The 14,306-nt window shown below is 38.4% G+C and overlaps 1 protein-coding gene across 1 annotated transcript in view; it reads left to right on the top strand.

Moving 5' to 3' along the window:
* Nucleotides 1–1,447: 1,447 nt before the first annotated feature.
* The window catches only part of lmx1ba (LIM homeobox transcription factor 1, beta a), a 30,480-nt gene continuing 17,621 nt past the window's right edge, over nt 1,448–14,306 (top strand). Inside the window, exons 1-2 of the mRNA XM_079473614.1 lie at nt 1,448–1,882; nt 2,606–2,792. Coding sequence (XP_079329740.1) covers nt 1,816–1,882; nt 2,606–2,792 — 254 coding nt within the window. The 5' untranslated portion in view covers nt 1,448–1,815. The remainder of the gene's footprint in view (nt 1,883–2,605; nt 2,793–14,306) is intronic.

The following is a 14,306-nucleotide window of genomic DNA, read 5'->3' as shown; positions in this document are numbered from 1 at the left end:
ACACATACTGCATTTCTCTTTTTAACACAGAAGGTAAAGGCCACATTTGACATCTTTGGCCACATCGAAGGATGGGTTATAAATCTTTGTTTAGACACGTGAGGTGCAGAGAATATAGAGATAAAGAGTTGTTTCCAGATCATCTTTAGGTGTTTGTTATGGTGATTTGAGCAAATAATTGAGCAGATAAGCTAAAAATGTGAATAAAACCCACCCACGTAAATAGAACACTTCATTTAGTTGTTAATCCCAAATTTATGATTTCGATTCATCTTTATGAACCTTTGAAACTCAAAATGCATTTATCAGTGCTTCACGTTAGCACGAGACAAGAACTGGAATAAAATAGTTTATAAAAACGAGACACATCACGACATTTCTTTACATAAACAATAAAATATTTATCCAAAATAAATAGCCTTGATTTTGATCGGCTATGCAATTACATTATGTTCAGGAGAAATCATATTTTATATACAGCCGAGTTCTAAATCATTTTGTCATAATTAAAGCAGATACGAATGCTAATGAGTAAAATAATAAAGAGACACGCTCCCCCTTTTCTTTATCCTCACACGATTATTGCCCCGAGATATATATCTGTGAAATGAATTTGCTCACATTTGAAACACAAAAGAATCGTCTGCTTATGAATTTTACATGCGCACTGGATATTAGGCGGAGGAGAGAGATTAGACGCCCGCCACTGAATCTACTTTTATCTCAGTCTTTATTAATCATGCAGATATACTGTCATTTCATAAAGATAAAAGAAGTGCACACAGTTTCAGTGTTTATCCCAGGTGCATGCGAGAAATGAAACGAATCTCTGTTACCCATCTGACTTGGGATCTAACTGACTATTGTCCAGCTTTAAAAAATAATATAGACATTACGACCAAGACACTACACGTGATTTCTTTACATAGGCGGAAAACAAAACAAAATGTATTTAAATTCGATTATTTTAAATAGAGAATTCAATAGAAAAAAACGTATTTACGTTAAAGCTTAAATTGACGTTAAATACAATAATTTCACGCTGTATGTTCAGTATTTTAATGATGATGGAATCATTTTTATATATGTGCTGTAGTGTTGAGTTCAATGTCAATTCATGAAAGATTAAAAATAAACATGGACATTGAAATGAATGCGTTTTAAGAAACTGGATAAAACGGTGAATGTATAACACTTCATTTTATACAATTCAGGAAGACTGATTCCGTCAATTTAATAATGTTTTTAACCCTAATAAAATAGTGCACCGCCGACAAAACAAAAGAACATTACAAAATGTTGTAATTTTCTTATTTATATGCCAAAAATACATTTAAAGGCTCGATTCTTTCATGCATTTCCAGTTTCTCACTCACTCTCTCTATTAAATGTGATGACTGTAGGCGGTTCACATCTGGTCCAGCACCAATAGCGTCACATGGAGCTCAGGAGAGTGACGCGGTCCGAGAGGGAGTCGAGACTCCTCAAGAGGGGCTCTGAACTCACCGAGCGGTTCACAACTGACTAACACCCTCTCTTGGATGTATTAGATCTGTTCTGACAGCGAGTCCTTTTATTGACTGGATCCTGAAGTCAAGAAGAACAGGAAGCACTCGCAAGACGCTCCTTCATGTGCAGGAACAAACTACCATGTCGTCACATTGACTACAGTCTGAAGAAAACTTGAAGGTTTTGGTTTCTATATCTCCGTGAGGCAGTTTCGGACCCGACGGTTCGATTCCCGTGACTCTAAATTCGTCTGGACTTTGCAACAGGTCAATAACATCGCTGTCCAGAAATTAAACCTGAATCGAGATGTTGGACGGGATCAAGATTGAGGATCAGTTGAGATCGGGACCAGCGTCTTTAGCACTGATGCTGGGTAAGTTTAACAACATCACCGACATACAATGTGAGTCACGGTTTGCTTTATCGACACCGGTTAGATATTTGACTCGACACCAAAAAAAGATCTGAGCAGAAGCACAAATATGTGCAATAACGATACACAACTTTACAAAATCATTACGAATTTCATGGTGTTGTTTTGCGTCGCCGTCCTGTAACAATTATCGATTGTTTTCATGCTCGCTGTTGCACATAAGCCGTTTTACAGCAAATCTTAGGCCTACATTAAAAGTAAAAACACAGTCGAAAAAATCAGTAATGCTCCATAAACTGTTTTTTCCCGTTTTTGTAAACGAGGTAAAATGTATTGTATTTATTTAATAATGTGCGAATTATTTTGTTGCCTGGTTGCAATTTAGGTAACGTGCCAGGATGCATGCATTAAAACATAAGGCTAACTGTAAAATGAATTAAATGTACAATTTCTGGTCCTGTTTTGGAATGTGAAAAGTGCGTAAAGCAAGAATGGTCTGGTGTTATTTGATTGACGACAATATTTAAAACGACAGAATCGACCTGTCTGTATTCATTCGATTTTAAGGTCAATTGCAACAATAGTTTATTTTCATACAGAATATTGTGTCTGCCAAATGAATAAATGAATGTCATGTTAAACTCTTTGAGTTTGAAATATCTGCTTTGCAAATTGTTTGTTGCTCATGTTAACTCGTGCATGTGTATTGTTTGTGTTTGTCAGGGTCTGATTGCTCTCATCAGAATGTGTGCGAAGGATGTCAGAGACCCATTTCTGATCGATTCCTCCTGCGCGTGAACGAGTCTTCATGGCACGAGGAGTGCGTGCAGTGCGCGGTGTGTCAGCAGCATCTCACCATGAGCTGTTACTCCAGAGACCGCAAACTTTACTGTAAACACGACTACCAACAGTAAGACTCGATTCTCTTCATCCTCTCTGTGTGTCTAGATCACACGTGTCACTTTTTTTCACTTCTTTTCACTTCATTCGAGCTGGTGGGTCTGTTTCAGCTTTGCATAACGTCTCGGCCGAAATCACTTTATTTTTTAACGATCGTTCGATTCATATGTCTGAGAGTGTGTGAAGGCAATATTTTAAAGATAATATTAATTATTGCATTTTATGATTTTTTTTTAATTGTTAGCATTTTCGGATGTCATGAGAACAAAGAATGAAAATATCGTTCCTTTAAAGGCGACTTTTACGCAGGCTGTAACTATAACCTATCGAGTAACACTATACAAAATAATTATAAATATCAGATTCATATATATATATATATATATATATATATATATATAAATTACATATTAAATTAAATATAGATTATATAAATATAGATTATTAACTACCAAAATACAATCAGCCTACTAATGAAATACTAATAACATTTGTGATCTTTGTTTCACCAATTTCCATAAAATGAAAACTGATACCAACGATGCAGTATAATAGTAAATCATAATAATTATTTGTATTGTAGGCTATTTATCATGTATATTTATACTTATGTAAATCGCGTGTGTGTGTGAATGGCCTATTGTACAGTGTCACTCTTTGTTTTTATATTATTTTAATAATTGTGGATTAACTCTGTGTGCAGCATCAAATGTAAAACTAGCCATTTTAAGAACGTTTAATACAATTAAGATATTAAAATACATTAAATTTACAGCTTCTTAACAATTTTAGTTAAAATAATTTTGTATCATCGAAATTAAATTGAATTCGTGGAAATAATAATAGCTAATGCCTATAACATTTAGCAAGAGTATATAATTATATGTATTAATAACTCGTCTTTTTAATGACACCATTGTAAAGACGTGCGCTTTTAAACACCAAGTTTGTTTTTCCGAACCCCATTTTCACCAAACTGTATAAAGTGGCTTTAACGGCTTGGTATTTGTAAACCCCATTTAAAGTATTTATTTGTAATGGTGAGGTACTTAGTGCGCTTCATTCACACCCGCACTGTTTTTATGACTCTCATTTAAAAGAGATTAACAAGCTCCTAAACCACAGGAATGAAGTTAGGATGCCCGGTGCCCTGTAATTATCCACGCGCGCGTGCCCGTGCTCATGCACTCGCATTATCACACACAGCTACGGAAGACCGCCGATTGTCGTCACACATTATTTCGAGTAGCCTAACTAGTTTTCATGTTTAGGGTGTATTGTCTTTGTGGGGCACGTTGTCACAACTGGAACATGAATGAACCGAAATGTAAACAGTAAAATATTCATCAAACACAAAACTGAAAGCGATTATTACAAAATAAAATGAAACAAAAAAGTGTAATTGGAGTTTTTATTTATCTGAGACATAGGCCCACTGCTCCACATCCCTATAATACAGTACCATGGTATATTTGAAGTAATTCATTCATTGAAGGTGTCACCATCTACTGCGTGTTTTGTGTTTCCTACAGTCAGATTTTGGCATGTTCTTGAGAGAGCAGACAGTGATGTAATGACCTTTAAATACACAATAGCAGAAACATCCTCTGGTTCTCAGACTATCGCCATGGTCACTGTAACAAAGTGGGAGGAATGTTTCTTTAAATAGAGAGAGTAAAAGTTTAGCCTAACAATGCTGCAAATGCTATAATGGTTCCATATATGTTAGCAGTGATCATAAACCTGTGATTTTGTGTCACGTTTGGCTATTTAGCTTCAGAAGTCTATTTATCGCACATGCTGTGCCGTATGGATTCATGCCTCGAACATGTGCTAAAGTATCGTATGATTTCATGCTTCATTTATGACATTCAAAACCAAATAGAAAGTCTGAAAAGTAGTTTCTCACACACCCGATTCTCAGACTGATCTTCTCTTCCTATGTTTAGATTCTGATGCTCAGAGAAATATCTCTGGGTTTGCAGAAACAACAAACATTTGTATTAGTCTTTGAGGAACAATGTGGAAATATGATATTTTCCCTTCTGGTTTTATTTTTAGCAGTGTTGTTGTGATGTCATTTAACTTCAGTAAAATGTTCGTGGATTGCTGTGCTGATCATTAAAATGCACATGCATCTGTGTATCTAGTCAATTTATCTTTTGAAGTGGCGCAGTCGATTTTGTGTTCTTTCTAATCATCCGACCATACAGAAATGTAGTGATTATGGTAATTTACTCATTCTTTATATGTTTATACTTTAATCTATACTTGAGAATAAATGAGTCATATTATTATGCAATTTCTCAAGGTGTGTATTTCGTTGAGGGCTGCTGTGGGCACGTTCTTGCTGCAGGTCCCATCACAACATTTGACTACATTTATTACTATAATATTAAATATTAATGCTCACATTAAAACACACTCACTCTCAGTGCCTGTGGACGATAAGGCATTCATCATCTCGAAGTGGATGAGTTTTGGAAAGCTGTTCTTTTGTACCGCCCAATCGCATAACTTCATGTTTATACATGCACCCCACTGAAGTATATGATCAAAATGTGAGCATGTGGTTACTGTTCCTGAATCAGGTGCCGCTCTTGAACAAATCATTCATATGTCAAGTCGTAATAGAAAAGTCTAGGGCCAGGTTTCACGGACAAGGCTTGCTTAAATGAATGTTTGAGCTGTCTCAAATGAAAATAATTTGCCCTAACATTGTTGTAAAATATGTCAGTGCCATTGTGTTGTCTAAAGATGCACACAGGCAATTGTGTAAAAGTGACTCAAATGTCCTAATCCAACTAAGGCATAGTCCTGGTTTAAGATAATACGTGTCTCCGAAACCAGGCCTAGGTGTATTTTAGGTGTTAATAGATATTATGATTTAAAGCAGGGGTCTTCTATGTTTTTCGGGGCAAGGACCCCTTAGATGAGAGATGCAAGGAGCAGGGACCCCCTTATACTAAATGTGTAAACAGAGATATTTAAATAGAAAAAAAACTCTTATTGTCACAGCAATATTATGATGTTTCTCATACATACTTTAAATGTTAATATTGATTCTCTTATAAGTTTAAAGGATTTCCAGCATCATACTCATTTGTATTTAACTGTGAGATGGTCAGTTAAACGGGAACCTTTTTTATTAAGGCTTCGTTTAAATGAATGACGACGGTTAATGGCACAAAGACTATTCTATTCACGATTTTTCCCCGCAGAGCATATCAGACTAAAGAGTGGAACGTGCAACGAGTCCGCGTCATCTTTGGCGCATCTTGTGTGACGCGCACCATCAGTACACGGTGCGCGCTTCATTGATTTGAACACGTACGATAGTTTTGTCAGAGATGCAGAAGCGGTGTGGTAGAGCTTTTTAACAAATTTGAACATAAGTTCAGGATTATATGAGAAAGCACTTTATTTGCGCGTAACTCCGTTCATGCGTACTCTGGACGTATGGGAAGGGAGACAGAGAATGCATGCACTGATTCTAAACCTATACAGTCTTGAAAGAAAGACATAGGTAGGCCTACTTATTTAATTTAGGCCCAACCGGTTTCTATTATGCAAATGTGACGTTTCTTCAATCGCTTCTGCTGCGTTTAATTCATGTTTTTGCAACATGCGGGAGCTTGAGTGCGCGCGGTGCCTAAAGGGAACATTGGTAATATTTCTGTACCCATGCTTTACATTCTAAACAAAAGTTGCCCTTGTGTAAACAGGAGTTAGCGGACCCCTTGCAGTTGGACCCCCGTTTGAAGATGCTTTAAAGTATTTGGGGTTTTCTGTATTCAGAATTGGGGGGTGTTTGTCTGTTTTCTCCTCCCGGGTTCATCGCATGTCTCAAGATTCAAAGAAGCTTTTTTGGCATGATTAAACAAATGTTACATTGCCAAAGCAAGGGATATTTTAATATAAACATGCCCAAATACAGACTAAGATAAAAATAAAACTGTATAAGTATCTATCTCAATATAAACAGAAGAAGTGCAAATATTGGTGAAAGTTCTCAGTTCTCTCTCTGGCTCTCTGTCTTCTCTTTCCACACTGTGGCCTCATTGAGAGTGAGTGTGAAATACGCTCAACACATTTTCGATTTTTGTTCATTCTGTCTTTCATTCTTTCATTCATTTTTTCTTTCATTCTTTCTTTTCAGTAAAGCATTGAGTGTGCAATTTGAATCGTTTTTTTAGCCGTTCTTGATGATTTTTAGGTCATTTGAAGATTAAACTGTTATTTTGCGTTTCTGGAAAATCGTGACCCTTTTGAGAATGTAATGTTTACAATTTTCAATGTTGTCCTTTGACGTCCCTTGTCTGGGTTTAGGCATTATTTTGAGGCTCCGTGATGCCATCCAAAAATCGTTTTTTGGTCCACAACCTTATTGTCAAAAGTTCTTAAATTAACCATTTATTTTTACCTTTTGTGTAGTTTATGGAATATACTTGTTATGGAACAACACAGCCTGACAGAGAACATTCTAGTAACCTTCATTTCTTAAAGTGTTATGCACTGTACCTCTCACAATTTTGTCATCCCAAGTCCCGATTCACTCTTGCCAGTTCTACTCATGCAAGTGGGACCATTTTGGTTCCCATTAACACAATACTTTGATATACATTTACATTTAGTAATTAAGCAGACGCTTATATCCAAAGCAAATTACAAAGAATTCAAGGAGGAATAAGCGATTTGTCATACAAGAGCAATAGTACGATTGGTGCTAATACAAAGTTACTAGTTTCAACAAAAGGTACCCTGAAGGTATACTCTGTAGAACCATTTTCCACTACACAGAACCCTTTGTAAACCAGAAAGGTTTTGCAGATGTTAAAGGTTCATTAAATCAAATATTAATTAAATTCAATATTTTTTCCTTCTCTCTTTAAACCTTTCGTTCTCGCTGTCTTATTTGGTTTGGAATGTCAGACCTCACCTCTCTCAGCTGCTGTCACCCAGCCGCGAGGAGAGGCTGTCGTTATTGTGTGAAGTGCTGCCACCCAGATGCTGTGTACCTGCAGACCTGCTCTCACACCCTGATCTCACATTCTACCCCTGCGTGGGGAGCAGGGTGCAGCCCCTCGCCCCGATGCCTACGGTGCATTCCAGGGGATCTCGTGTAGATGTGAGGGTCTGCAAACATGCTGAACCACACTCCATCTCAGCATTTCCCATGATGCCACAGAGAAACTTGAAGATCTGATGGAGTTCTCATGTGTATTTTGAGTAGTTGTTTGAGACAGTAGCCTGGTTTCCATCACCCTGGTTTAATCTGAGTTTTGAAGTTTCGCATCAGAACCGAGTGGAAACAACAAATTTTGTGAAAAACTAAGAACGGGAGATGGAAGCGCGTTTGCCAAACAAATCCTGACGTAGCGAACATTAAAGCCACGAGACACGAGACGCTGTTACCGTTGATTGTGTCTTTCTGGTTTCCAGATCTTTCTGATTTACTGTTGGATACTTGGTTACTAATACCACCGTCATCCGCTTGAGGATCTTGTTGGAAACGCACCCATTTCGCATTAGTCTTTCCTCCTGTTATTGCCAACTTTGAAAAGATTTGCATCACGCAAGTCTCATCTGAAACTCTAATGGAGACATTTATCAGATCCGAGACACAGATGAGACTTAAGCAAGAGTTTCCATTCCTCTCGATTTAATCTCGCTGGTGTCAAAAGAGAAATTCTTTCCTCTTGAGCTTTAAAAGAGCAACTTCTGAGCAATGAAGTTTTTTAGGCCCCCTCGATTCGCTTGAGTTCCTCTCTGCTGCTTCTCTGTGTCTTTCAAGTGCTCTTTCCATCCCGTAATGAGATTAACGGTATGACCCCTGTGTTACCGCTCGCACTTTTATCACTGACTGTGACACACTGCTCCCCGCTGCATTGTGCCACCGGAAGCCCGATCCTTAATCCACTTATTCGTGTGGAGAATGAGGAGTAAGAAAAGAGCGACAGAACAATGTGAAATGGATGGGGAGGGTCTGTGGAAAAGCCCCCCTGCATCTCTGGTCAACAGGACATAAAAATGATATTATGAGATGGAAAACACATTTATTCATATTCAATGATGTGTGTTTGTTCTGTCACACCCTTCTGACACTCCCCTCTCCAATATAGCCACATATTTATGTTTTTTGCTACATAACAATCCAAGTTATTTTCGGGGCGTACTTTATTTTTTGTACTTGCAAGAAATTTTTGGAATTGTGGAATCAGGCAGGCGAATGACTAGAAGCATGCACTCGCTAGTCATTCGTTGCATCGCTCTCCTCTTCTGTTTGGAGTATTGATCTGAGAACAGGTGGATTCCAGCATCCAGGTCCTTTATTTACTCAGTCAGCTGTTCTCAGAAGTCTATTTAACAGATGGAGTGAGCTGAAGCTCATTATCAGGTGCAAAACAGCTTCTCATTGTATTGACCTCCAGTGGGGCAGAACTGATATGCTGGTGGCAGGTGGTGTACACGAGACCCCCTGAATCTCTTCCACATTCCTTCAAACTTCCTCAACCCTTCTTTTCAGAGGGTCTCCAAGCCTGTCCCACCACATACGGGAATTGTAATGTTTACTCTTCTTTTAAAAAAGATTCTTTAATGCTTAAAGAACCTTTAACATCTAAACATGCATCTTTAAAGAAACTGAATGGTTCCTTGTGTGAACCAAAAATGGTTCTTCTATAGCATCGCTGTGCAGAACTTTTTAAGCACCTTTATTTTTAAGAGTGTGCGAAGACAATACGAGTGGTGTTGATGATGGCATTGCAAAGTGGTTGCTAGGGTGTTCTGGATGGTTGCTTGGTCGTTTTGTTTTGTCTAGTTTTGCCGTGGGACTCGTGTCTATGTCGTGTTTTATATACGTATGTTTTTTACCCTTTCCACTTCCACTGCTTTCATATATTACCTCACTTTTAAAACCATTCCCATCTCCCCTATAGTTCACCCCAAAAAAGATAATCATAATTTATTCACCCTCGTGTCAATCCAAACCTGTATGACTTTCTGTCTTATGCAGAACACAAAAGAAGAAGAACATTGAAAAAAAAACATTGACTTCCATTGTACGAACCCAGGACATTTTTTTAAATATCTTATTTTTGTGTTGCACTGAAGAAAAAAAGTCATACAGGTTTGAGCAACATGACGTTGAATAAATGATGATGAACAATTTTATCATGGGTCTTTTTAAACTTATGCAAGGATGCTTTTGTTTAATCTAATCCTAAACGCTTACATATTACATTATTTTCTGTATATTATAGTATCTATTATTATTTAATAATAAATATTACGTTCATTATGGAATGAAATATTCTTTAAAAATAATGAATACATGTATTATTATTTATTAAACTCATTAATCAAAATCCTGAACCTTTTCTATCCACTCTCTGTAAACGGGGGAGTTACATTGTAAAAACCAAGCACTCAGTTTTATTACAAACCACAATATATATACTGCGTTTTCTGCCCATCAAAGGGATCAGCCCGTCCAGGGGAGTGTGTCCGGGTGTAAATCCTCGATCCCGGGGCACAGCGGGCCGTCAGGACATCTAAACAATCAACTCCTCTGAGCTTGTGGAGACGGGTGGAGGTGAGGGGGCATTTAAACACTAGATGAACCGAGTGGCAAAAAATGGCAAGTGCAGCACTCGCCCGCCACGCTCCAAAAACAACCCTCAGTAAAAAGTTACACGACCCATGCAACGCTCTCCTCCCTAACACCGATGCTGTTGCTGCATAGGACGATTTGGGTCGTCTGACCCCGAAGGTGCTTTAAACAGAGAAATCTTGGATGGGGTGTTTGGAGGTGCTCAGTTTGAGTCACAGAACGTGAGGTGATGAAAACTGAAATCTTAAAAAGGCACATCACGATATCTTTTTTATTTCTCATTCGTTTCTCCTAGAGATCAATGAGACTGAATGCAGAGCACACTTCTTGCTAAAGACTCCTGGCTTTTAGATGTTTCTCCAGGGTATGTTCACAACATTTCAGGAGATATCGCAACAATTTCTCACGATACCTGCAATGGCCCTGAGGACAAGAGCTCTTTTAGAGGTGAAAGGTGGCCACACTAAATATCGCTTTGATGTAGATAATAGAAGTAAATTGTTAAACGGCTGTTATTTTGGCGTTATATTTTAGAACAAAATCCCTTTACACCATCTTCACAACCATTCATTACAGATTTAGACTGCCTTAGTAAAGACTTTTGACTGCAGACCTGACAAATCCGAGCACAATTTGAGACATTGTCTGAAACTAAGTGGCACAGTGAGATTCTGGGCCTTTTTTAGTAGAAAGAACTGAGATGCAGGCGACTTAAGCAAACATTTTCTTTTGCTCCCGGTCTAAAGGAACAACTAAGATACTGCCAAACTTTTTCTGACAGGTCAACATTTTAAACACAAATTATGCACATTTTAAGCTATAACTATATATGAAGATGTTTGTTCCAAAATGAGAACTCAGTGTTTCAATGATTTCAAAAACCTTTTTTGTTTTGTGCATTTCAATTAATATCAATCAAACTGCAGTTGGTTTGTTTTGATTTAAGCAATAATAACAACAAAATACAGCTTTCCAACACAATTAAACACAATAAAAACATGCTAAGATCATAAAAACGTGATTTATGAAAAGATAAATGACACATTATCAGTTATTATGCCATGTGCAGTATTAATGATATTGATTTGATAACTTTCAGAGCTATTCTCCCAGTTGTTGAGGGCTAAAATTAAAAAATTGTGTTAACAAACGCAACGTTGTGGGTTGGATCCCAGGGGATTGCAGATACCTCTGTATAAATGTATAGGACAATGCAATGTAAGTCGTTCGTCTGCCAAATGCCTTAATGTAAATGTGAAACTATTGGATTTATCTGCTCTTTTATGCTCTGTGATTTTTCACACCAGAGTTATATTTGCGGGTTAAATCTTGTTGACTTAGGTACGTTTATGGACTCGGTGACCTCAGCACACCTCTCTAAATGTTTGTGTGTGTGTGTGTTTGTGTGTGTGTGAGAGAGAGAGGATTGCCTGGCAGGACAGAGCACATCTTCCTCCTCAGAAGGCCAAAAATAGCCTGTAACTTTCCTCTGTTACATTTGAAGGTTGTGCGTCAAAACTAATACATGCGTTTGAAAGTGAGTGGACTCATTTTTTTTTCATTCTGGACACCGGGATACCCATGAGTGAACCTCTTTACTATGATGCAAACACGTGCACTTTTTATGTGACTTAAGAACGCGTGTGATAGTTAACAGTAAGTTTTCAAAATGAGTCACCAATTTGAAGATATTTTGAGAAATGTTGTCCTATGTTGTTTGCTCGCCAACGTTCTACTGTAAAAAATATCTTCTTTTGTGTTCTGCAGAAGAATGTCATACAGGTTTGTAATGACATGAAGGTGAATAAATGATAAAATAATTTATCCTTTTATACGTGAACCGTCTCTTTGGACAACGTCAATCGTAGGGGTGGCAACGGGTAAAAACTGGGCGTCAAGACACATTTCACTTTTAACCTCGTAAAGTTTTCCCTCCCTGCGTCAGTTTGCACATCTCAAAGAAACCTGTCGGAGGCTGACGGTACAGCCCCATCCGTGGCGCGAGCCGCCTGTCACCACGCCCTGCTGGCAGAGGTCACACAGGCTCTCCGCCGGCCACGGGCTCTGCTTGGGTTTGTCTCCGCAGAGGGTCCAGGCTGGAGGTCTGTTAGAAGAAAGCGATTCAGTGTGCTTCCCCGGGCCGCGGCTTGTAATCTGAGTCCCTCTCTAACCTTCTGCTCTCAGCAGGGTCTTGAGCATCGTGCTGGATGGAGGCGCTTTGGGGGAGATGTGCGGAGACCTGCCACTGTGCATGGCGCCTCTGCGATGCTCGAGGGCAGATCTTGGGTCTGCGCTGTGGAGACGTCACGCGAGGGGCGAGCGCACATGGTTCGGGTCAGTTCCTTCCCACTGTCCCAACCAGCGGCTTCCACATCAAAGCGTCGAGTTTGGTCTTCCAGTCCATTCCCAACATTCCTTTTAAAATATCGTCATAATCTTAACACCAACCTAAGGTTCTTGACTGATTTACCTGATCCCCCAATGTAGTCAAGCTGGTGCAATCTCAGGCTGAATTAACCGGACTTTTAATTTTGTGCGTTTATGTTTTTGACTGAATAAACAGCACGGTTTTGACAGTGCGTCTAAACTTTGCCCCCAAAGACCGATAATTCAATTTCCTTTTGTTGTTGTTTTTACGATGATACAGTATCCAGTTGGTTCCTTGTCTTGCGTCTCTCAAAAATATTTTCTTTTGACCTCGCTGTAGTTTATAGCTCCCGGTGGTGGTCATGTTGGTCTTTGCTGTTTCAAATTTATGTTGTTGTTCTCAACATGTTCATCTTATAGATCATCATAAATGTTTGAAGCGCTGGGCATCCGTCGACTCTCTTTCAGCACTGTGGTGTGCTAATGCAGTTTCAGTTTAGATTTTCAGTATAAATGTTAGATTTGATAGAATGAGTGAATTTCAAAAAAAGTCTGTGAAGAACATGTCTCTGTCCCCTACATAAAAAACGGAATATATATTTATTTAAAAAAACAAATTTTTCATTGGTAAAGGCAGTACAAAAAAATACAGCAATGATAAATGTTTTTGCATAGTAACGATCCACAAAAAAGTTTCTTAAAGATCCACCAAAAGTGCCTTGAAAGCAACAACTTTAAAACTGTGGGCCGGGGCATATTGAGTGGCTCCTCCCCCTAACAAAATACAATTGAAATGGCTTCATATGTGTAAGAGACTGGACATAAACATGAAGATATAAACCTTCAAATAGAAACCATGTTTGGAGTGGACTTGTTTAAAAAATTATTTATTTCTGTTGATTTTGGGGTAAACTAGGACCTGGATGTATTCTTGTGATCATATTCTTGAAAATCATAAGCTTGCTATTGATTATGTACTTATTGGCATCATAACTCTGTCTCCGCTCCACCAATAAGCTGCACATTGGTGGTAGTTGAGGAGATTCCCCCCTTCCATGTAAAGCTCTTTGAGTACCCATAAAAGCCCTATAGAAATGTAACTAATGAATTAATTGTTGAAAGAGTCATAGTCTATAAAGTGTTCCTCCAGCTCAGTGGTAAGAGCATTGTACTAGCAATCCAAAGGTCATGGGTCAATCATATAGTCTCTCTCGCTGTGTCTGTCTGTCTGACTCACTCTCTCTCTCTGTCTGTCTTACTCAATTTCAAGGTACTTTATTGGCATGATTGCATGTTATTACAATATTGCCAAAGCATTGAACATATCACAAAAGACATACAATAAGTACAAACATTATTCTCTCTCTCTCTCCCCCTCCCACATACCAACCACAAGGCTCTTTCACACCTAACATGTGTAACCCAGAGTTGTCGGAATGTTTTATGTTTTTGTGCCTTTGTGTTAATCTGGGTTTGCGCATAAGAAAGTGTAACCCATCATCACAGGTTAACATCGACCGCAGGATAAAGAGCAGCTTTATGGAA

Source organism: Barbatula barbatula (genome assembly GCF_947034865.1).
Source record: "Barbatula barbatula genome assembly, chromosome: 2".
Taxonomy (NCBI): Eukaryota; Metazoa; Chordata; class Actinopteri; order Cypriniformes; family Nemacheilidae; genus Barbatula; species Barbatula barbatula.
Note: the sequence above shows the minus strand (reverse complement) of the source record. Positions and strands in the feature narration are given on the sequence as shown.